Source organism: Miniopterus schreibersii, assembly GCF_964146895.1.
Source record: "Miniopterus schreibersii genome assembly, chromosome: 9".
Taxonomy (NCBI): domain Eukaryota; kingdom Metazoa; phylum Chordata; class Mammalia; order Chiroptera; family Miniopteridae; genus Miniopterus; species Miniopterus schreibersii.
Genome location: NC_138118.1, coordinates 16,766,857 through 16,792,210, shown reverse-complemented (window position 1 = coordinate 16,792,210; position 25,354 = coordinate 16,766,857). Strand labels below are relative to the sequence as shown.

The following is a 25,354-nucleotide window of genomic DNA, read 5'->3' as shown; positions in this document are numbered from 1 at the left end:
AATGTAAGTATAAAGATATTCATTGCAGCTTTATTTATAGTAGTAAAAAGTATTAGCTTTCCAAATGACCTATAGAAGGAGAATTGATTTGATTTTAAAGAGGTGGTAATTTGCCCTGGCTGGTGTGGCTCAGTTTGTTGAGTGTAGGCCCATGCACCAAAAGGTTGCCAGTTCGATTCCCAGTCAGAGTACATGCCTGGGTTGCAGATTCTATCCTCAGTAGTGAGTGTGCAGGAGGTAGCCAATCGATGTTTCTATCTCTCATCAAAGTTTCTCTCTCCCTCTCCCTTCCTCTCTCTCTAAAATCAATTTTAAAAACATATTAAAAAATAAAATAAGAAACCCATATATTTAAAGAGCTGGTAATATAACTGACTTCTTCATTCTTACCTATAGTTTTTTTCTCAGGACCACAAAACTCTTGCAGATATAAAAATAATGTGGCCTTGACCAGTGTTGCTCAGTGGTTAGAGCATCGGCCAGTGTACCAAAGGGTCTCGGATTCAATTCCTGGTCAAGGACACTTACCTGGGTTGCAGATTCATTCCCAGTCCTGGTCGGGGTGCTTGGGGGACTCAACCAATCAATGTGTCTCTCTCACATCAATGTCTCTCTCTCTCTCTCCCTCCCCATCCTTTCCTCCCTTCAACTCTATCTAAAAGCAATGGAAAAATATCCTCAGGTGAAGATTTAAAAAATAATAATAATGTCTTTTTTTTAAATCCTCACCCAAGGATACTTTTTTCATTGCTTTTGAGAGAGAGTGGAAAGGAGCAAGAGAAAGAAACATCGATGTGAGAGAAACACATCAATTGATTGCCTCCTGCACACACCTGGGCTGAGGATCGAACCTGCAACCCAGGTACATGCCCTTGACCGGAATTGAACCTGGGACCCTTCAGTCTGAGGGTGGACACTCTAACCACTGAGCCAAACTGGCTAGGGCTAGAAATGAAACCAGACAACAATGGGTCCAGGCTGCCTGTCACCACTTGAGCCAATTGAGCAGAGACAGGGTTGAATCGTAGATGAGCGTTTATTCCAATATTGCTGGCAATATGGGAGAGCAATAAGGGTCATCCATAAAAATCTGCTCTGCCAGCTGCTTATATGGGGTAGAAGAACAAAGATTACATGGAAAAGTAGGAATTACAGGCATAGGGAAGTAGGCAAGGTGGGCTGAGTGTCACAAAGGGAGGGCGCCTCAGGGACCAGATTATAAGCATTGTGGATTAGGGGTGGCAAAGGGAGGGTGCCTCTGGAATTCCATTGTTGCAGGAACAAGGTTGTGAATCTTTCCATGATGATAGGCAGTTCTGGAAAAAGGAGAATGAACTGCATTGCAAGGGTAATTCCCATGTCCCGGGGCATACAACTCCCAACCAGGTTAGAAAGTGCTTTTTCTAATTAGAACAACAAGCACAGTTAACAGAACATGATTAATATTTCTTAAAACTATAGCTAACAGATCAGTCAACAGAGCATGATCAGCACATCTGCCTCTAACAGACAGTGGGGTTTTTTTGTTATTTTTGTTTTTTTTAATATATCTTTATTGATTTCAGAGAGAGGAAAGGAGAGGGAGAGAGAGAGAAATATCAATGATGAGTCACTGATCAGCCACCTCCTGCACGCCCCGACTGGGGATCGAACCCGCAACCCGGGCATGTGCCCTGACCAGGAATCGAACCCTGATCACCTGCATCCTAGGCCGACACTCAACCGCTGAGCCACGCCTGGCCGGGCTAACAGAAAGTTTTAATTTCAGACCACCCTATGTGGTAACTTTAGGCCTCTGAGTTTGTAAAGCTGCCAAACAGGCCTCCTCTGAGCTTGTCAGGTATAGTATGTGGCCCTTTTTTGGTCCATATACAGTGAGCTTACTGTTTTGAAAGCAAAAGTGTGGCTTTACTAGGAAGGAGTGAGAGGGTGAACCCACCCTCTGGGGAGGAAATCCAACTCTGGCAGGTGGACAGCAGTCCTGGAAAGAGGACTTTGGGAAAAGGAAGGAAACATTGTCTGTGGAGCAGGGCCAGCTCTGTCCTGCTCTGTCAGGTTTGAAATCTGAGCTCTGATGGTAGCAACTACTTCTCAGTCCTGTCTGGCATGTGAAAATGTCCTTTCCTTGGTCAACTATGTTATGCAACTTGGGGGTTTAACAACTGCAAGGTTGGTTACTAAGCTTGGTTCCAGGGCCTTGTCTTGTGTCCAGATTGTGAAATGACTTTGACTTGGTGGCCTTTCCACTAGGGGCCTCATACATGAGGCTTCATCCTCAGGAGATAGGGTTACTTTTAGAGGTCACCCCCTTTGTGGGAAAGGGCTATTCACGTACGCAGGCCTCTGGAAGTAGGAGAGGATGGAAGATGACTTCCCTTCTTTTCCAGCTTAGAAGAAGTAAGGGAGCTGCAGGGAGCCCATGTCTACTATTTACTAGGTGATTCAACCAAAGAACCTGAGCTCGCTGAAGTGATGAATCAAGTACACAGTTTCACATACACAAAAACACCAGCAGTCACATGCCCCTTGACTAAGTGACCTGCATCAGGAGGCTGTCAAAGCCACATGCCCACACACTCTGGGGCACCAAGGGTCACATCGACAAAGAGAACATCAACAGGCTCAGAGCCACGGGCAGTGCCAAGGCCCCTAGTGTACACACACCTGCCCTGGTGGACACACACCAGTCCCAATGTTCACACTCAGAACTCCCTGGGCTCTACACATCCCATTACCCACCAAGCTCATTCCTTTGGGTAGCCCCCATTTTGAGTGAGCCCCAAAGCCGCTGCTTTTCCGTGCTATAAGAAAAGATTGTCCATGTTCCTCTCTTCTTCCTGCTCCTTGACTTCTCCCTGTTCTTCAGAGAGAGAAGAGGCAAGGTGGTAAAGGCAGGAGGGAGAAATAGAATAGTGGGGACTAGCTATAGTTATAAGATATATTAATCGTGCTCTGTTAACTGTGATTGTTTTGTTTGGATTAAAGAAAGCACATTCTTTAATCCTGGGAGTTAATCCCAAAATGCAGTCCATTCTCCTAATCCAATAACTGCCTATCACCATGGAAAGATTAACAATCTTGTTGCCGAAACAATGAATCCCAGAGGTGCCCGCCTTTGAAACCCCCAGCCTGAATAGCCTGTAATCTGTAATTATTTAACCCATTTTCATTCCTTTTGCCTACTTCCCCATGTAGTCTTTGTCCTTGTACCCAATATAAGCAGCTGGCTTATGGGGTGGGGGAGATTTTTGTGGATGACTTGCTGCTCTCCCATGCTGCTGGCAATATTGGAAAATATTGACGCTCATATACGATTCAACCCTCTCTGCTTAATTGGCTCAAGTAGTGACAGGAAGTCTGGACCCATTTGTTGTCCTGTTTCAAAGGTACAGCTATATAAGTTCGTTACAGCAGCTTGAGAACAGGAGGCTGCCAAGATCTCATAAAAGCACTGAGGTATAGAATCTAATCCACGAGGAGGAATGTTCGAGCATTTTGGAGCTCAGTCAGTTTGCTTTAACAGTGAGGACCTTGAGGCAGGAGAGAGGAAGAGATCTGCCCATTGCTCCACGCTGAGGAGTGGTTGAACTTGAGTTTGATGATGTGGGTGGAGTGGGTAGAGAGGGTTCAGGTTCTGTCTAGCTAAAGGTTTTAGTGCATCCTGGGGACTTACTGACCTTTAGTGCCTGTGAGTGACAAGAGATTGATCAGCCCAGCCTGCGTGGCTCAGTGGTTGAGCATCTCCCTATGATCCAGGAGATCACGGTTCAATTCCTGGTCAGGGCACATTCCCGGGTTGTGGGCTCGATCCCCAGTGGGGGACGTGCAGGAGGCAGCCAATCAATGACTCTCTCATCATTGATGTTTCTATCTCTCTCTCTCCGTCCTTCCTCTCTTTGAGATCAATAAAAACATATCTTTAAAAAACTGAGATTGGTCAACAGATAATCACTGATATCTGTTGATAATACAGTTTTAAATCTTAAAATGGCCTGGCCGGGCGTGGCTCAGCGGTTGAGCATCGACCTAGGATCCAGGAGATCGGGGTTTGATTCCCTGTCAGGGCACATGCCCGGGTTGTGGTCTCCATCCCCAGTTGGGGGCGTGCAGAAGGCAGCTGATCAATGACTCATCACTGATGTTTCTATCTCTCTCTCCCCCTCTCCTTTCCTCTCTCTGAAATCAATAAAGATATATTTTTTAAAAAAAAAATCTTAAAATAACTTCCTTTCAAAATGATTATAATCTAACAGTGGAGATAAATGAATAAGTAAAATGCTTGTAATAATTTTTTTTAACCCTCAGCTGATGATATTTTTTCCATTGGTTTTCAGAGTGTAAGGGAGAGAGAAACATTGATGTTAGAGAGACACATTGATTGGCTGCCTCCCCCAAACACCCTGAGCCTGCAACCCTGCAACCGAGGTAGGTGCCCTCGGCTGGAATTGAACCGGGACCCTTCAGTCCATGGGCCGATGCTCTAACCACTGAGCAAAACCGGTTAGAGCTGTAATAATTTTTAAGAACAGTACAGGAGGTTCTCTGGACAGAACATGATTATCAATTGAGAGACTCAGGAAGTGATACTTCAATATGCAAAAAACTAGAGGTGGGGGAGTAGGGCAGTTTCCAAGGCCAAATGTGAGAGTTGGGAGCCTGAGATACCCAGTGGTTTTAGCTGCCTTTCAGGATCCACAGAGGAGGGGTTGGTGAGGGCAGGGTTCAGGAGGGACTGGGGAGGGGAGGATTCTACTGAAGGGCCTTTTCTGGAAGCAGCTTCTGCCCTACTTGGCTGGGATGAGAGGCATCAGGGCAGCCCCCTGCCCTCCATTAGCCAACTGGGAGCACAGCCATGGGGTTAGTCGGCTGGCAGCTGAAATGTCTGGGCATCTGTGTCTGGGGAAAAGGTGCCAGCAGGACAGAAAGAGGGAGAATAAGTCCTTATGTGCACATGTATATAAATATAGGGCATGTGTGTGTAGCCATGCACAGAAGAAGGGGGAATAGGAGTTATAATTATGAATGAAAACATCACAGAAATCAGGAGAACCCCATTGCCTCCCAAGTACCCCAACTGGGACGGAGAGAACCTGCAACCCAGGTACATGCCCTTGACCATGAATCCAACCCAGGACCCTTCCGCTCCAACCACTGAGCCAAACAGGCCAGGACCTGTCCTCAGCTTTAGTAAACATTCCCTCATAGTCATCTGGACTTGTGTTGTGAAATTTTTCCTGCACCAAGTCAAGAACCCAACACTACTAGTGGCTCTAGGCAGACCTGCTCAGGGCCAAGTCTCCTGTCCAGCAACAGCCTGGGCTCCCCGACTCTCAGAGAGTCCACTGTATTCAAGGACAAGAAGATCTAAAGGATTTCTCTAGGTCTTAGGGTTGGACAGTTTATGATTCCATGAAGGAAGGAGAGCAAAGTGTCAACACATGGGTTTATCCCAAATTGTTAGATGAACATGATTGGTTGACAGCATAGAAAGAGAAAATTCTCTTAAATACATGTTTTAAGTGAGTTTCCCTTTTGATTCCTATTATGTACAGAAGATAGGACTAGAAAGTCCACAAGCCTTTATTGAGATAAGGAAATAGGAGCTTCTTCAGCCCAGATCTTTCCTAAGCTTTTTTATTAACATGCTTTTTCAGAACATTCATTGAATGTTTCTTTTTCTTCTTATAACACATGCTCATAATAGAAAATCTGAAACTATCAGAACTATAAAACAGACCCATAATCCCATAATCCACCACCCACCTTCAGAATTTCACAGACCTAGGCCCTGACCAGGTAGCTTGGTTGGTTAGGGCGTTGTCCTGATACGCCAAGGTTGCGGGTTTGATCTCTGGTTAGGGCACATACAAGAAGCAACCAATGAATGCATAAATAAGTGGAACAGCAAATAGATGTTTCTTTCTCTCTCTTTGCCTTTCCATCCCTCTCTCAAGTCAATAATAGCCCTGGATGGTGTGGCTTCATGGTTAGAGTGTTGGCCTGCACAGTGAAGGATCATGGGTTCGATTCCCAGTCAAGGGCATGTACTTGGGTTGCAGGTTTGATCCCCAGCTCCAGCCGGGGCATGTGTGGGAGGCAACCAATCGATGTGTCTTTCTCACATCGATGTTTCTCTCTCCCTCTCCATCCTTCCCTTCCACTTTCTCTAAAAATCAAAGGAAAAAATATCCTCAGGTGAGGATTAACAAAATAATAATAAAATAAATACTAAATAAAAGAACTTCCACAGGCGTTAGACGTACGTACATTCCTACTATAGGATGCCCCATCACATTAAAATATTCCCACATCCCATATATAAAAATCATCAAGTTGAGTTGAATTGTTTAGTTGATATAATGTCATATTTTGTAGAGCTTTTAATAAATGTTTATTAATTTTAATTTTATCTTTAGAAAAATTTTGAAGACAATAAATTTTGTTTTCCATGACTCTCCATATTTTTGAGAGTCATTGAAAAGTCTATAGGCCTCAGGCACTGGCGCCTACTGTCACCAATGAATAAAAGTGTCCTGCCTAGTGAAAAAGTAATGTTAATATTGATGTTACTATTTAAGGGTATATTCCCCTATCTCTCTCTCTCTTTCTCTTATCTTGTATGGCCCATGTAGTTTTGAACACTATTTTTTCTGCTCTGCATTGTTCATCCAGCATTTCCTAAATGGAGCCTGGGGACAGAGGTCTATGGTGCCATCAGGACTCACACACACACACACACGCACACACACACACTAGCTATAGCTTCTTCATGGAGGTTCTGGAAACACACACCTCTGAGGAAGGAAGGCTTAGCAATAGCTCATTTCCCTCAGCCCTGCATTTCACAGATAAGAAAAGTAAGGCCTGGAGAAGTGACTTGCCTAGAGCAGTGGTTAGTTAGTACCAGAACCAGACTCAGAATGAAGGCCCCTGGCCCAGGTAGGGGATGAAGAAGACACCGCTTGCCTTGGATGCCCTCTGCCCACGTTTCGGGGCTGGGTCTGCCTCCCGTGGCACCTTCCTCGGGTGCTCTGAGCCGCCACAGCCCTCTCACTCCACTTCCACCTCCCACAGCTGCTGCTGCTCTTGACCCAGTTTCTCCATCTAAATGCACTTGGCTGTTTTCCCTTCATTGCTTATTTATTGTTGTTACAATGTTGCGCAAGCAACTAATTTACAAAACTTTACTAAATTTTCATTTTTTTCTCATTGTAAAAGTAACAGATGCCCACAGAAGAAAATTTGGGGGGGAAAAAAGAAAAAACAATAACTCATAATCATATGACCATTTGTAAAACGGTCATATGAGATGACCATTGTTAAATGTTGTTGCAAAACAAATACAAGTAAACTAGAATCACTCACTGAGCAGCTGTTCTTTTTTTTAAATATGAAATATCCCAGATATAAAAAATAAGTGTTTATTTATTCAATAAATATTTGTTGAGCACCTACAATATGCCAAGCACTGCTCTGGATTTAGGTATTATAGTAATTGGACAAAATAGTCCAAGTCCTTGTCCTCAAGGAGCTACTTTTCGTGGGGAAAGATAGATGATTAACAAATAAATATAAAATAGATTTGCTGATGTTGAATACAGTGAACTGAAAATGAAGCAGAGTAAGGGAGATGGAGAGGATGGGGAGTGTTGCTTTACATAGGATAATTAGGGTGGCCTCCTTGAAAAATGACATTTGATCAGGGTCCAGAAAGGAGTAAGAGAGTAAGCCATTCATTCATGCATCCACTCATTCAACAAATGTTTATTGAAAGTGTCCCAGGCTCTGAGGATACAGCAGAGAATAAAAGAGACTTTGCTTTCTAGGCCACTGGTCCTCTCCTTCACTGCAGACGCCTGCTCTGTTCTACCCAATGGCTTGAAGACTAAATCGTTTAAGAAGGGAAGGTAGAGAAAGTCACCCTAAACATTTTAATAAAGACTTAAAATATCTAAAATTAATCAATATCTACCTTCCTCCCAAATAAAACTTGTTCAAGTTTCTCTGCTCACCACTTCCATCTTAATTTAAATGTTTACCAACATTTTTAGTGCATGCTGTTATTTTTACTCTCCCAAAGTAATCATTATTATTCTTTTTAAAATATATCTTTATTGATATCAGAGAGAGGAAGGGAGAGGGAGAGAGAGGCAGAAACATCAATAATGAGAGAGTCATTGATCGGCTGCCTCCTGCACTCCCACCCCCTACCCCCCAGGGATTGAGCCTGTAACCCAGGCATGTGCCCTGACCGGAATCTAACAGAGCTCTCCTGAATAATAGGTCATTGGTCAACCTCTGAGCCATGCCAGCAGGGGTAATCATTATTATTAAAAATAATTTTGAGTAGTCATAGCTTGTTTAATCTGAATGTTTTCTAAACATTTACTCACTGTTTGTTTTTTCATCTCACTGTTTTCTTCTAGGTTCAGTGTTCTTCTTGCGTACATGCTTCAAACGTTAACAAGGGTTTATAGTGGTTGACACCCTGTTTGTTTGATGTTTAAGAGTTTTAAATTGATTTTTAGAGAGAGAGGAAGGGAGAGGGGGAGAGAAAGAAACATTGATGTGAGAATGGTACATTGATCGGCTGCCTCCTGCATGCCCCCTGCCAGAGATCCAGCCCCCGACCCGGGCAAGTGCCCTGACTGGGAACCGAACTGCCATCTCCTGGATCATAGGTTGGTGCTCAACCACTGAACCACGCTGGATGGGCAATGCTTCTTTTTTCCCCCTCTTTTTAATAAATAGCAATCCTAGTGAATAGGAGGTGATATCTCATTTTGTATGTCCTGCTTTGTGAGTTTGTTTTAACACAAACTGTAGCATCCTATACACACACTATACACTTGTTTTTTCCACTTAACAATATGTTGTAGAGAGCATGTTTGTATGTTCAAAACTACTTATTTTTTTGCTGGCTTTATGGTAACTCGTATGAAAGTACAACCCCAGTAGTGGTAATTTACCAGTCCCCTACTGTTAAGCTCTTCTATTTACCCCCCAACCTTATGCTATTAAACAGTGCTGCAATGATTGTCTTCACTTACTCCATTCTTTGCATGTAGGAATCTGTCTGCAATGATCAATCATTCCCAGAAGTGGCATTCTAAGTTAAAGGGCATGTGCATACTTTTATTTTTAATATATTTTCTAATTGATTTCCACAGCTCTTTAAATGGATCCTGGATCCTAACATCCAGTTGTGAAGATATTGTGATCTTAGTAATACCTGTGTGGGTTGACTATGGAATCACTTCTTTTGAGGGGCTTGGGGCAAGGGCATGGTTCATAAAGAGCTTTCCTTGGTGGGCAGTTCCCAGGAAGGAGGTAGAACCTGAAGAGGGTTTGTGTTGGGTCCTGTCTACCTTATCTTGGTGGAACAATGGGTACTCATTAAAGATGTGGGGTAAGATAATTATTTTTTCATTTATTTCTTCAATCAGCAAATATTTATTGAAAGCCTACTACGTAGTGCTAGATGAAATGAAAAAATGAAAATAAAACCAGACCACACACACCTCTCATTGACATTTTTGGGCTTTTGAGGAGAAGCAGACATTAATATAACTAAGGGTAAGGTAACAAATAGAGAGGGACAAGCATATCATGCCCCTGGAGCCAATAGCAAGGGTCTGAGAATCAGAAAAGTGTTCCCAGAGGAAAAGTGTTTGAACTGAGATATGAAAGATGAGTACAGAGGAAGAGAAGTCTCTTGTAACTTTTTTTTTTTTTTAATCCTTACCCCAGGACATGCTTAGAGAGAAAAAGAAGGGGGGGTTGAGAAACATCAATTGGTTTGGTTGTCTTCTGTACTCTCCCTGACCCGGGATCAAACCCAAAACCTAGGTATGTGCCCTGACCGGAAATTGAACCCTAAACCTTTCAGGGCACTGGATGATGCTTAACCAGCTGAGCCACTCTGGCTGGGCTCTTTTTCCTTTGGTGGAAAAGGGTATTAAACACATAAGAAGGGAGGTAATAATATCTACCTCACAGGGTTGTTAGGAGAAATAAGTTAAAAAATATATGTGATGAGTTTATTTATTTTTTATTGAATTTACTGGGGTGACATTGTTAGTAAAGTTATATAGGTTTCAGGGGTACAATTCTATAATAAATCATCTGTATGTTGTATTGTGTTCACCACCCCAAGTCAAGTCTTTTTCCATTATATGTGATGCATTTAACAAAATGCTTGACACCTGTCAGTTACTTATTTCCTTTCCACTCTTCTATTCATCATGGTGAGTGTTAAAATTCCAGATCCCCAAGCAAAGCACTGTCACCCTAGTTGTGTTCTTATTTTATATTTTTCTACCACCCAGTCCTCTCTTTTCCTCCATTTCTGGGCTCCCAAGCACTGTAGTACAGTTTACCTTTGGAATTAGATTAATGACCACCATTTTTTGCCCTTAAGCTATACTAAGTACTTTACATCCATTATTTAATTTAATCTTCATAACAACCCTAGTAGGTGAGAACTACAATTACTCTAATTTTATAAATTAAAAAACCAAGGCAAGCAGAACCCAATGACAGTTGCTAGCAAATGGCAGAGCAGTTTGTCAAGGTTGACTAATTTCTAACCACTATCCTACAGTGCCTTGGGTTGCTAGCTATCTTTTTTTAGGCCTTATTTACCCAACCAGTGATAAGGTTCTTTAGGATAAGAACCTGCCTTTATACATTTTAATGTGGATGAAAAAGGGGCCACATACTAAACCTGACAAGCTCAAGGGAGGCCTGTATTGCGGCCTTACAAACTCAGAGACCAAAAGTAACCACATAGGATGGTCTGAAATAAAAACTTCTAACTAAAAGCAAGTCATGACCAGTAGTCATGTCCTAGGCCAGTATCTTCCTTAACTGAGCCTGTCTACTGTCTTTTTGCATCTAAGATAACATACCTTTGGTATGTCAAGATAACTTCCCTTTTTTGGTTAATCCTCACCTGAGGACATTTTTTACATTGATTTTTAGAGAGAGTGGAAAGCAGGGAGGGAGAGAGAGAGAGAGAAAAAAAAAAACACTGATGTGATAAAAAACACATTGATTGCTTGCCTCCTGCACATGCCCCAACCAGAGCGGGGGATTGAAGCTGCAACTCAAGTACATGCCCTTGACTGGGAATCAAACCCGAGACCCTTGGGTTGGAGGGTCAACACTAACCATTGAGCCACATCAGCCAGGGCAAGGTAACTTCCTTTTTTCTGTACCCCTTCTGGGCACAACTACCACACCAGGGCAGAGAACACAAATCCTCTTATTGTCAATTATTGACTTTTGACTATCCCATACCCACAAATGTGAAAGAAGTATGTGTCTATCCATTTTACTTTTTATCCAATCCCAGAGATTTCTCCACTTTGCTTTCTCCTGGCTCCCTAATCTATCACCAATGAATTTTTAAAATATATATATCTTTATTGATTTCAGAGAGAGGAAGGGAGAGGGAGAGAGAGAAAGAGAAACATCAATGATGAGAGAGTCATTGATTGCCTGCCTCCTGCACGCCCCCCTCTGGGGATCGAACCTGCAACCCTTGCATGTGGCCTGATTGGGAATCGAACTGCGATCTCCTGGATTCTAGGTTGATGCTCAACCGCTGAGCCACACCCAGAAGGGCACCAATGAATTTTATATAACCCCTTTACGCCCTGCCCTTTGATTCTAATGTATAAAATAAGTAGTAAAACTGCCATTTTCTGGAGCATTTTCTCAATCCCTTGAGATTTTGCTTCCCTGCAATTTCTGAAATAAACTCATAAAAATTTTCACAGGTTTGGACGTTTCTTACTCTTATAGGAACCCAAAACACCAGAAAAGGTGTTATCCAATAGCCCCTGAGTCGGAAGAAGAGGGCTGTCCTCTCCTCAGTTCTTGTTAGTTAGTGTTATGGGAAAGAATTCCAAGGAGTGACAGACAGCAGCATTGTAATAAAACGAATTTATTAAAGAAGTAAAGCACATAGCCCTGGCCAGTGTGGCTCAGTTGGTAGAGTGTCAACCCATGCACCAAATGATCACCAGTTCAATTCTGGGTCAGGACAGGTTTTGGGGCTCAATCCCCAATAGGGGCAGTGCAGGAAGCAAACGATCAATGCTTCTCTCTCACATTGATGTTTCTCTCTTTCTCTCCCTCTCCTCCTTTCAAAAAAATCAGTAAAAACATGTTTAAAAAAAGAAAAGAAGTAAAGCAAGTAAATTTATCAAAGAAGCAAGGCAACCAAATCTATCTAATACATCCGACTTATGAAGCACAGTTAATCTGAGGAACGAGCCTGGTGGGGGTTTAGCATTTTTAGACTTATCTGTCTGTAGGCTTTAAAATTCCTCTGCTGGGCATCTTGGTACAGAATAACTCTAAAGGCCTCCCTTTTACTTTGTTATGGCTTTCCCAGAATTCATGAAAAGCATTTGGCGATTTTCTCTTTAACAAGCCCCGAGACTGCTGGCTTCTCTGTTTAAACAGTGACAAGAAAACCCCTTCTCTCCTCCTTCCCCAAAACCGCTGACTTCTTTGTTCAGTGGGTGAGATAAATCTCTCTCTTCTTTCCTTCCCCCTTCCTGCCTTAGCAGTGCCAGGGTGATTTATGCTATGTACTCTCTGGTTAGGGAGGAGAGGCATTAAAACTCCCCCTCCTTTCCTGCATTTTTTGGTTAGTGAGGAGAGGTATTAGACATTTGTTATTAAGATAAGGCTTTACTGTAAACTGGCTACTAGCTGCCTAACCTTTTTGGCTTTGTTTAATTTTCTTGTCTCAGTTTCCCTATTCCTCCTGCCTAGAATTTTCCTAGCTTCTTACTATCTTGTAACATTACGTTGATGTTAGTAAAACAATACTACCTATTTATTGAGCATCTACTATGTAACACATACTTCACATGCATTATTTCTAATCCTTACAACAACTCTGTTTTATACATTATTTTCCCCATTTTATAGATTAGGTAATTTAGGCTCCAAGGGATTAATTAACTTGGCCAAGGTGGAGACGGGACAAGAATCTAATATAGGTAAGCCTGTTACTGGAAAGGGTCCCTGGCCCTTAGCAGATCTGCCTATGGACAGCCAGTAATGTGTGGGTTCTTGACTTCCTGTAGGAAAAATTTCACAACAGGAGTCCAGGTGAATTTTAGAGGACATTTATTAAAGCTGGGGACAGTGAAACAAGGAAGGGCCTAGGATAGTAGGGGAGGGGCTCAGTGGTAAAATAAGCCTATGCTGGGCTGCTTTAACTTACTAAGAAGTCAGAGAAAAGGGAGCCTTGGAGACAGGTTTCCTATTCTGCTTCTCCTGGCTTACTAGCCTGTCTCAAGCCTAGTAACCTAACCAGAGATGATAGTCAATAATATTTATAGTCAGTAGATGGGAAAGCACAGGGCTATAACCTCCCAAAGGCTGGTTGTCTTCATCTGGAATGACCTTTAGACAATGGCAGTGAATGCAGGGGACAGGGAATTGTTGGAGAGGCGTCCATCTCTTCCTTTGAGCTGTGTGAACATAAAAATGTAGAGCTCATGTTGGGGTATTACCAGCAAGATCTCAGTTCTTGTCTTCTTGAAGGAAACATTTCAATCAAGAGACAAAATGTAGACCTAGCTGGTTTTGCTCAGTGGTTAGGGCATCGGCAAACAGGCTGAGGGGTCTCAGGTTCAATTCCGGCCAAGGGCACATACCTCTGTTGCAGGCTTGATCCTGGCCCTGGTCGGGGCATGTGCAGGAGGCAACCAACAGATGTGTCTGTCTTACATTGATGTTTCTCTCTCTCCCCCTTCCACTCTCTGAGGAGCAATGGAAAAAATATCCTCGGGTGAGGATTAAAGAGAGAGAGAGAGAGACAGACAGAATGTAGAAAAGCAAGCAAGAATTTATTGACAGCAGTAAAAACACACTTAGGACAGTGAAACAAGGAAGGGCAGCAGGAGAGCCTAGGCGGGGCTGCTCTGGCTCACTGGGAAGTCAGAGAAAAGGGGGCCTTTGAGACAGGTTCAGGGGTTTAGCCGGGGATGAGCAGCTGCTGCCCATTGCTCCCCTGGTTGTAAGTCTCGCGGCGTCTCTTGGAGTTTAGGAGATATGTGCCTGTGGGAGAAGGAGAGAGGGAAGGGACTGGCAGGGGCATGCTCCCTGGAGGGAGAGCCTACTGGGACTTTGGTTTTCAGGGGTTTTAAAGGCTGGGCGCTTAGGGGAGGTCTTAGGGGAGGTTCAATAGAATATTCATCAGCTTTATTCTGATGTAACAAAATGAGATTTATATGGAACTTCCATTTGACCCAGTGATCCCACTTCTAGTAATATATCCTAAGAAACCCAAAACACCAACCAGAAAGGAAATATGCACCCCTACGTTCATAGCAGTGCAATTTACTGTAGCTAAGATCTAGAAACAGCCAAGTGCCCATCAGTAGATGAGTGGATAAAAAAGTTGTGGGACATTTACACCATGGAACACTATGCAGCTATAAAACAGGATCTCTTACCCTTTGAGACAGCATGAAGGGACCTATTATTATGGTAAGCAAAATAAACCAGTCAGAGAAAAACAAGTATCACATGATCTCACTAATATGTGGAATCTAAAGAACAAAATAAACTGATGAACAAAATAGATCCAGAGACAGAGAAGCATGGAACAGACCGACAAATCTCAGAGGGAAGGCAGGGGTGGGTGGGTGGGAAGAGATTAACCAAAGAACTTTTATGCATATATGCATAACTCATGGACACAGACCTGGGTGGGGGAGGACATCTGTAATACTTTCAACAATAAAGATAAATATTTTTTAAAAAGAGATTTATTCTCTTAATTCGTTTGTCCTTGGGTGTGGTTGGCAAATGGCACTAATTAGATACCTGTTTGTTATCTGTTTCCCGAAGTAGGGTGTTTTAAGCTATTTACCCTCTGGTTGGGGAGAAGTGCAAGCCACATATTCTTAAGTGTCCTTGGTTTAGGGAAGGTAGGATTTACTAGGTGGCTGAAAACTGCTGTTTTAAAAACGATCTGTCTTAGTTTTCTTATTCCTCTGGTCCTGGGATTTTCCTAGCTTCTTACTTTCTATATCAGGGGAAAAGCTCCAAGAGTCTAAATTCAGGATCAATTCAGAAGAACTGGCACATAGCTTTATTCAAATTCATAAGAGCTTTAATAGGAGAAATTTACATGCACAGGCAAAGCAGCTGCTTGCTTCCAGCTGTGGCAGGCAGAGAAGAGATCCACCCCCTCCCAGGACAGGATCTCTTTTTAATAGGGGATTAATATTAAAATCAAATGGTGGGTAGTCATGTAGACTACCAGAAAGAACAATGCATTTCTAAGTTGACAGATAACATCAAGTAGTTATCCACACTATACATTCATTAACCTCCTTCCTGGGGCCTGATGTTTATCTTTGGGCAGCACTGTGACTTTCTGGATAGTCAGTCAAACCTGAGGCTATAGAGAGTTAAACAGTCAAAGTTAAACAGAGTCCAACATTTCCCAGACACCCTCACTGCTGGAGCCATAGTAAATCTCTAAAGTGAGTTCCCCTACAGCCCCCCTATAATAAGCAGAGCCCCAAGTGTTATTGTGGAATTCCTGTGTTCACTCACTGACCAAAGGCTATACTACAAGCAGAGTCCCTCACTGGGAGTTTTGTAGTCGATGATACGGATAATGACCATTATGGAATGTTTTCTATGTGTCAGGCAAGGTTCTCAGTGCTTTATATGGATTAACTCATTTAATTTCCAGGTGAAGACTTATTAGCCCATATATCAGTTGAGGATACCAAAGTACAGAAAGGTTAAAGGTTCGCCCAAGTCCCCCAGCTAAGCAATGGGTGGCATTTGGGACACCTGGAAGTGATTTCAGAGCTAGAGCCTCTCCTAATAACAGTGTGAAAAAAGAGTCACTGGGTCCAACACAAAACCAGACGAAATTCTCGTGTAATGAAGCACTAAAAATTCCTGCGGGCTGAGTAGAGAAATGAATTTCAAAGTGCCTGCCTGCCAACACGTTTCTCACCCTAACTTTCCCCTTTCCCGGCCTCCCCACCCCGTCGGATGACTGGGAGCCCAGCATGTAGGGGAAAGGTCACAGCTGGGGTTGGCTCCGCCCCTCTGCGGGAGGTCCCTCGGGGCAGAGCCCGCACAGCCCCGGACCGCCCGGATTCTTGCTCATCCAGCCCCTGCCCTCAGCCCGGCCAGCAGGACCTCCAGGCCTAGAGCTCAGCGGACTTGTGGAGAGTCACCTTCCCTGCAACTCCGGCCCTCTCCCCTCCTCTGCAGGAGGCAGGCAGGGAAGCCACCGTCAGCCTTCCCCTCCACGGTGGCTTGGATGTTCCTCCCAGGGGCCCCCCTACTCCCAGCGTCTCCCCGGGACTCTACTTTCTGAAATCCGCCATTAGGTGCACTCACGACAAAACGTTTATAGTCTGGGGGAGTTGGGAGGGGAGTCTTTAGTCAGGCTTCCCAGCCCCAAAATCTGGGCATAAGGCTGGACTGGGACGGCCTAGCTCTTTGATTCGATCTGAAGGCATCCTTAAAAATCTATGGCCACATTTTAGATGATGAAACTGAGGCCCAATGAGTGCAGAGTGACGTTCGTGTGCAATTAGACGTGGACACCAGGGCCAGGTGAGTATTTCACATTTCCTTAAACCATGTGACAGACTCTCACAGGAACCAGAATTTACTAATATTAGGATTTGGAATGAAGGGTCGAGGGTGGCTTCTGGAATCTTGTTATCTCTAGGAAGTGAAACTCCTAGAAAGTCAGCTCTTCAGTCCCTGAAATGGAGAAAACTGGAGTTGGGGGGTGGGGGTCTGATGCCCTCTGCCAATCGAGAACCCGTCCTCAGCCCTGGTCGGTGTGGCTCCGTTGGTTGAGCACCGTCCCAAGCACCCTGAGGTCCCCAGATCATTCCCAGTCAGGGCACATGCCCAGGTTGCAGGCCCTACCCCGTTAGGGGTGTGCAGGAGGCAGCCGATCTTGTTTCGGGATCTCTCTCCCTCTCCCTTTCGCCCATCCTCAGCTCCCCATACTTCGTCCCATCCAATGTGCGGGCCCTTGGCCTGGGGCACGTCACTGATCTGGTATGGGGGTGGGGAGTGATCTTTCTGATTCCTTCCAAAGTCTCCAGCAGCAGGAAAGGCAGTCGAGCACCCGCGCCTAGTCACCGCCAACCCACTCACTGGGAGACGCGGGGTGCGCGCATTTAAAGACCGCTCAGACCGCCCCGGAGCTCAGGGAACCGCGCAGACCAGCTGCGGAGCTCCCCGGGGGCGGGGCCGCGGACGTGCGGACGTGCGGACGTGGGGACGTGGGGATCTGCGGCCCGGCGGCAGGGCGCGTGCGTGCGGTCCCGAGTGCGCCTGCGCGGCCCGGGAGGCTGAGAGCGGCTATAAGTGGGCGGTGCTGGAGGCCTTGCTCTGCCTTTCGCTGCGGACTGCGCTTTTGTCTTCTTTAAGGGCCGTTCGGTTTGCGACCTCGCGCTCTCGTAGGCCGACGTTCCTCCGGACTCCTGCACGACCGACTGTTGGAGCTGACGGGTCACGCCGGGCCCTTCCTCGTGGAGGTGAGCAGCCCTCTGGCCTTCCTCAGCTCCACGCTCCCCACCCCCATCCTCCGGCCTGCGTGCTGGGTCCGCCGCCTCCTTCCCCGGCACTGGCAGAGCCTTCTGGAGCTTCTGCCTTCTCTCCACCCCCCATCCCCCCGGTCTCCACTCAGCCCCCCCAGCCCTGCTTCCTCCAGGAGTGGTCCTAAGTAGGATCCATGTGGCGCACCCCGTTATCGCCAGTGCGGGTTAGGCGGCCATGCCATGCCCTCCCAGAGCACTCCTAGCACCTCCTTCCTGTGTAACTGCCTGTTTCTTGCCTGTGGCCCCTAGACTGTAAGCCCCAAGAGGACAGGGCTTGTGTCTTCAGGGCCCCTTGTGGCCCTGGTACTTTCCAGGGTGCTTAACGCATTGTGGGCAGTCAGGGTATATTTCTAACTGAAAGGTAGGTTAAGGTCGGTGGTGCGTGGGCAGGCTAAGTAGCCATCTCAGCCGGTGAATAGAGAAAAATTAAGTTTATTTAAGGAAAGGGGATAGGAGATGGGGATATCCAAAGGGAAGGGATACACAGCACTGAGTCAAAGGGTATTGGGTCCATGATGGCAGCAAAAATATACTTAGGTTGGTAAGACAAGGAAGGTGCATGGAAGAAGTAACAGGAGAGCCTAGGCCGGGCTGTTTGGGGACCTTGGAGACAGGTTCAGGGGTAAGCCCAGGAAGCGCTGCCGATGCCTATTGCTCCCCTGTTTGCAAGACTCCCGGGGTCCCCTAGGAGGGAAGGAGTTGGCGCTAGTGTGTCCCCCTGGTGGGGAGCATGCGCTGGTGGTTCCTTTGGCCTGCTGGTTTCCTTGTCCTGAGCATATTTTTCTTGCAGGTGGAAATCTTAGGGGAGGTCTCAGGGGAGTGTCTTAGTAGAATATTCATCAACTTTCCAGGTGTGCTTTTTCAGGGTGGTGGTCTCCACTGATTGGTCAGTGTGTGGGGGTGGGGTGGGGGGATGTCATTAGTCAATGTAGGTGGTCCTGAGGGAGCCACTGCACCACTTGTCTGGTTTTGCTGCTTTTCTGGGCCTGTAGCTGAAATTCAGTTGAGGCCTAGATGTTACCTTTAGGGAGGAAAAGCTCAGGGAGTCTAAACCCCATGACCAGTGATATGGCTGGGAAAGATAGGTTACCCTGGGGACAAGGTTCTTGTTTTCCCAGTTTTGCCCCATGCTCGGCATCTGGGGCTTCCTGCCCTGGTGAGTTTCTGTATCCTAGTTTCTGTACCTGATCCATCTAACAGTTACTAGGTACTTGATAGATTTGACTCTCTTATAATTATTTTGACCTTCAAAAAGTTTATAATTAACTCGAATCTTAATGAGATGTGAGAGAGACTTCCCAGGCAAGTTGCTTTCTCAAAGGCATGTTCTTATAGTCCTGCTCCTCCCTACAAAAGGACTCAGTTCTTCAGGAAGAATTCTGGTCCCTGGAGTGTGGCATAAGGATTGTGCTTTGCACCTGGCAGGAGAAGTAAAGGTTTTCACTTTAAAAAGAAGTAAAAGTTTTAAGGAATGCTCATGAAAAGAAGCAAGACTGGCTCCTCAGCCGTGGAGTTTATGTAAATAAACTTCTGCTGTGGAAGAACATCCATGGGTCCCTGTGTCCCTGGCTGGGCCTCTCTCTCCCTTAGCTCCTTGGGAAAATAGAAGGGTCAGGGCCAAATGCATGCGTATCTCAAAAGGCTCTAGGTTAACCTTGCTTCTCTTTCCTCAGGATCCAGAGGCCTTCCAGAAGCAGAAGGCAGCTCTACTGCTCTACAAAGGAGTGGGATCCTTTCAGCTATGAAGCATATGTTGAACCTCTATCTCGTAGGTGTGGTGCTGACCCTACTTTCCATCCTTGTTAGACTGATGGAGTCACTGGGGGGCTTACTGGAAAATCCATCACCTGGGAGCTCCTGGACCACCAGAGGTCAACTAGCCAACACAGAACCCCCAAGAGCCTTCCAGAACATTCATCCAGAGGGGTGTGATAAGACCTCCCTCCACCAGCTATAACCTTGGAACACTGGCCTAAATCTGTCCAGCCAGGTGTCCCAGTACCTGAGCAGGCAAAGCTCAGCACCAGTGTTGCCAGAAAACTGTTAATAGGCCCTTGAAGGGCCTCTCCACCTGGATGTTTCTACCCTGGAAAAAGACTGTTTAATATGGGTTTCCTGTGGCTGTAGAATGGAGTGATTTCATTCTCCTCCACAGAGTCTGCTGTATGCCTTGTCCCTGGCAGCGTGGCTCTGACCTCTTAGGTGAGGGCTGTGCTGCAGCTTCAGCTGTTGGGAGAAGATGATGTTTTCAGCTGTACTTCTAAACATCTACCAAGAGTTCCTTTGGACTTGGGTGGCATATGGTCATTTTCTTTGGTGTTCAGCTTCTCTTTCATGTGAGCTCCTCTGTATATGGCTAACAGTTGAAAGAGGTATGTGAGTTGATTGTAGGGAGGGGGAAGATGGAGTGTTCAGTGTCCAGTTCTCATTGTTTTACATTTTTAAGTCCTTCCCCCAACCTAGTGTGTATGTGTGTGTATTGGTCTGAAGGGGTCAGTGGGATAGCAAAGCCTGCTCGGGACATGGGCATTATAGCCACCATGTGGCTTAAGTGACTTTTTCTAATGAAATAAAGTTGAATATATAGTTCCACTATGTGTCATGTTGACTTCTGCCCTTGAAATAAGTGGTTAGGGAAGGGTATTCATTTGTACATCTGAGGTTTAACACCTTGAAACTTTGGAGCATGAAAATGCTTAAAACACTTTGTTTAAAAGAAGGTAAATGAACCTCTGAATTTGGAGGCAGGGGCAGTTGGGTCTGCCCTGTCTGTATCCACAATTGTCTGAGCTTAGGCCAATATTACAGTCCTCTCTTGACTGTCCATCTCTAATATATCTTCATTGATTTCAGAGAGAAAGGAGAGGGTGAGAGAGATAGAAAGATTAATGATGAGAGTCATTGATCGGCTGCCTCCTGTACTCCTCCTACTGGGGATCGAGCTCACAACCCCACTGTGTGCCCTGACTAGGAATGGAACCGAGATCTGGATCATAGGTTGATACTCAACCACTGAGCTACACTGGCCAGGCAACCTTGACTTTTTTATTCTGTACTCTTATCCACCAGAAAGACTACTCAATTCTGATTGTTTGGGTAGGCTGGTAAAATAGCCATACCTGGCCTGGCCAGTCTGGCTCAGTTGAGCGTCATCCCATGCACCAAAAACTTGCTGGTTTGATTCCTGGTCAGGGCACATGCCCAGGTTGCAGGCTCTGTCCCCAATAGGGGTCGTGCAGGAGACAGCTGGTTCTATCTATCACCCTTCCATCCCTACCTCATGCTGAAACAAATTCCTCAGCCTATGGTAATAGAGGCATATCTCAAATATTGAGGGTTGGGTTCGAGACTACCACTAAAGCAAGTCATGATTTTTTTAGTTTCCCTGTGCATATGAAAGTTATGTTTACACTGTACCGTAGTCTATTAAGTGTAATGTCTAAAAAGCAATGTATACACCTTAATTAAAAAATACTTTATTGCTAAAAGGCGCTAACCATTATCTGAGCCTTTAGTGAGTCATAATGTTTTTGTTGGTAGAGGGTCTTGTCTCCATGTTGATAAAAACATCTGCGAAGTACAATAAAATGAGGGATGTCTGTTCACACTCTCATCTTGGTGTGCACAACAATTTATATATGGTGAGTTTGATTTACTTTTGCCAAAGGTAAAAATGGAGCTTGGTATCCTTTACCAAACCAGTTTTGCTCCCTGAGTGTTCTTAAGCTTTAAGTGCCACTACCCTGGAAGCCGCTGGTTTGGGCAGCATTTATTGTACTGTGGTAGCCATTAGTGCTGTTTATCAGGTATTTCCAATTTCCAACCTTGCAGTCCCTGGTCCTTTGATCAGCTGGGCTTATGTGACTCATCTTTTGGTAGCATATTACTTCAACATAGTTGGTATTTTATCTCTGATTCAGGCAGTTTCATGTGCCAGTAGCTTCCTTTTCTAGACATTTTCTTAAATTTGATGTATTTTTTCATTCAGATGCCTCCAACTAATTTGAGGTATTTTGAATTTTTAACTGGAGAGCTGTACCTCAATTCTCTTCCCCAAGTAGTTTAGTTTAATTGAAATGGGTTACTGGGTGCCACAACCTTACTGAGGCCTTTGCTCTAAGACAGCAATTTTCAACCCTTACATCTCATGGCACACATAAACTAATCACTAAAATTCTGTGGCACACCAAAAAAAATATTTTTTCCTGATCTGACCAAAAAATAGGTATAATTTTGATTCACACCATACAGCTATTTTGTTGGCTGCTGTCATTTTTAATTTGACAATCTAAGGGGAAATGTCAATGCCCCTGACTAAACAGGTATTGCATGTTTTAAAAATGCTTGGCGGCACACCAGTTGAAAGTCCCTGCTTTCAAATAATCTGCTCAGCCCGGCCAGCATAGCTCAGTGGTTGAGCAACGACCTGTGATCCAGGAGGTTGTGGTTCAATTCCGTCAGGGCACATGCTCTGGTTGTGGGCTCAATCCCCAGTACCGGGGGTGCAGGAGGCAGCAGATCAATGACTTTTATCATTGATGTTTCTCTCTCCCTCTCCCTTCTCTCTGAAATCAATAAACATATTTAAAAAAAAATTTTTTTTAAATAATCTGCTTGGAAGTTTCAGCAACAGATATGGTGGCCATACCATTGTTTTAATCTTTCCTACGAGTAGTTATCCCTGTTTGCCTAGCCAGGGGCATTTCCTGGGATGTAGGACTTGTGCTAAAACTGGGACACTTCTGAGCAAACCAGGATAGTCACCCTACATACAAAACAGTTTGCACTGGTGTTTGTCATTCCAAACGTTTCTCAGTTTTATGTATTACCAGTTAGGAATGAGAAGCAGTTGCTTCTGTGAACCCTGCAAGCTCACTGATTTTCTGTAGTCTCTCTAGATCCCTTGTGCCTGCTTGCAAGCTAGCCAGTTTTTCTCTTAGCTCATTTCATGGTGCTTTGTCAATAGCAGCCAACAGCATTCAATTCAAGCTGCTAAAATTCTGTTCTCTGACTCTCCTAACTTTAGATAAATTAGATTAAAATATGTTTTGTAAGTTACTGCAGGCAACAGTTTTGCCAAACACTCTGCTACTGTATAAGATGGGCTGCCATCCCTCCAGCCTCCAATATCTCTTTGCTGCCTTCCTAATAAGTTAAAGTCACACATACTAAAGGTTCTGTGGGATGTGGTTGGTTTTTATTGCAACACTGCCCCCTAGATTCCAATCTTAGTCAAGGACAAATTAGGTTAGGTTATGCTGCAGCAACCCTAAAAACTACTAAAATCCCAGTAGTTTAAAACAAGTTACCTATAAGGATGCACTCCCAGGAAGCAGAATGGGGCCCTAACCAAGGGAATTCCCTTTACCTTCCTCACACCTGCTCAGTGGAGCATCATAATTGCTAGGCTGCTGTGTCTCCCACTCTTCTCCCTCCCCCTGCTGTGTTTATCCTGTCCCTATTCCACCATTATATATGAGATGTGTGGGGGCACATGGCTCATTTTTTATTTTTTTTTAATCTTTATTGATTTCATAGGAAGGGAGAAGGATAGAGAGATAGAAACATCAATGATGAGTCATTGATCAGCTGTCGCCTGCACGCCCCCAACTGGGGATCGAGCCCGCAACCCGGGCATGTGCCCTGACTGGGAATTGAACCTTGAATGCCTGGATGCTGGGTCGATGCTGAACCGCTGAGCTACACCGGCCGGGCGGCTCATCTTTTTAGTTTGTAGATCTCCATCTCAAGCCACATCTGAAACTGGTCTAGAAACTACTGTGCATCACTCAGATTCTTGAATTTGAGCTTGGTGGTGTGGCTGAATGGAATTCTTGTGTTCTCTCCTTTGAAGGAGGTACAGTGAACATATTCCACCTGCAGGAGGGATAGTGAGCTGAAGGATTATTGACTAGCAGGTCATTAGTGGTAGTTGTTAATGTTCTCCAAATACTTCTGCCCTTGCCTTCCAGGCACATGATAGAATTGTACTTCCTGACCCCTTTGTTGTTGGATGGGACCAAGAAGTGACTTGTATCAATTCTAGGTTGGAACATTTAAGCACTGGTTCAAAAATCTCTTTTTCCTTCCTCCACAGTGACCAGCAATGCTCCAAATGAAACTGTTCCATTAGGGTAGATCGTAGAGCAGGCATGCCATGGAGCAGAGCCCCCAACTGATCCCTGATGAACATGAGGTGTAAATGAGAAACCTTTGTTGTGTTAAGCTACTGAGGTTTGGGGGTTTTGTTGTTTTATTTTCTAAAATATATCTTTATTGATTTCAGAGAGAAGGAGAGAGAGAGAGAGAGAAACATCAATGAGAGAGTCATAGATTGGCTGCCTCCTGCATGCCCCCCACTGGGGATCGAACCCACCACCCAGGCATGTGCCCTGACTGGGAATCAAACCGCGATCTCCTGGAACAGAGGTCCATGCTATTCAATAGCTGAGCCACGTTGGCTGGGCAGTTTGGGGTTTTTGTTACTGCAGCATAACTCGGCCTACCCTGATACATTGCTTATAGCACCTATTGGTAGCAAGCACTGAACTAAGATCTGTCTCATCACTGCCTACCTCAGATAACATACATGAGATAGTAGGGAGAGACGCATGTAAACAAATAAATAACGTTTCCTGGTTCTATGATAGAATGTGTGTAGGACAGTGGGTACATAAAATTTGCAGGTAGAAGGTGAAAGTCAAGGAAAAGCTTCTTAGAGGATCTGAATTTCTTTTTTTTCTTTTTTCTTTTTTTTTTTTTTTAGAGAGAGGAAAGGGAGGGGAGAAAGAGAGAGAAACATCAACATGAGAGAGAAACATCGATCTATTGCTCCCGTACTCACCCTGACCAACCCACAACCTGGAATGTGCCCTGACTAGGAATCAGACCAGCAGCGACCTTTTGGTGCAGGGGATGGCACTCAGCCAACGGAGGCACACTGGCCAGGGCCAGGATCTGAATTTTTTAAAATAAATAAGTGGTCAAGTGAGGGAAGAGTTTCCCAGTAGAGTGATCAGTGAGCAAGGGCATGGAGATGAGCTTTGGCACAGCACGTTTAGAAAATCCCAAGTACGAATTTTAAATCTCTACTGATTATTAACTTGAGGCCTTAACTCTGGTGCCACCTTTTTATTTTACTAGAGGAAAAGGAAGGAAACTCAGTGACTTAGTATCACTGAACTAATTGGTGGTTGATTCCCAGCATGCAGCCCTTTTTTCAACATCATGATTTTTTTTTTCTTTTTCATGGACCCTTCAAAATGCAACAGAACAAAATACGTCAATAATAAGCTTTTTCACCCCTGAGGTAATTCTTATTCAGGCACAGGTTACACTTACAAAGCAAGTCTGTGAGAGGCTTCGCTGTGAGGGGGTGGATCAAAGGCCATGGGTTTCTCCAGAGCCTTCCTTGCTGCTCTGGCCAGCTCACTGCTGTCTCAGCGTAACCTCGGGAGAGTCATTTTCCTCGTGTTTGCGGGGAGATTGAGAGAAAAATGGAACAGGCTTCATTACTACTAGTTAATAGGAAGAAAAGGGAGAGAAAGCCTTGCTCCTCCTTAATTCTTCCTTTCCTCTTCTTTTTCCCCCCTTTCCTGTAGTTGCCACCACATTCCTGATGTCATTCCTGCCATTGTGAGCCGGCAGGCCGGCTGTCCAGGCCTGGAGGACAGCCTGTAAATCAGGAGGGGGGGTGGAACTGTGGAGGTGGGGGGGGAAACAGTGGTCAC

The 25,354-nt window shown here is 44.9% G+C and overlaps 1 protein-coding gene and 1 long non-coding RNA gene across 2 annotated transcripts in view; one reads left to right on the top strand and one right to left on the bottom strand.

Moving 5' to 3' along the window:
• LOC308561525 overlaps window positions 1-25,354 on the bottom strand; it is an 82,097-nt gene that overhangs the window by 6,021 nt on the left and 50,722 nt on the right. The window lies entirely within an intron of this gene.
• Window positions 17,478-20,216, top strand: HILPDA (hypoxia inducible lipid droplet associated). The gene is given in 3 exon segments (XM_081146821.1): window positions 17,478-17,561; window positions 19,298-19,516; window positions 19,519-20,216. Coding segments are annotated over 2 exon segments (189 nt in total). The 5' UTR covers window positions 17,478-17,561; window positions 19,298-19,365; the 3' UTR covers window positions 19,557-20,216.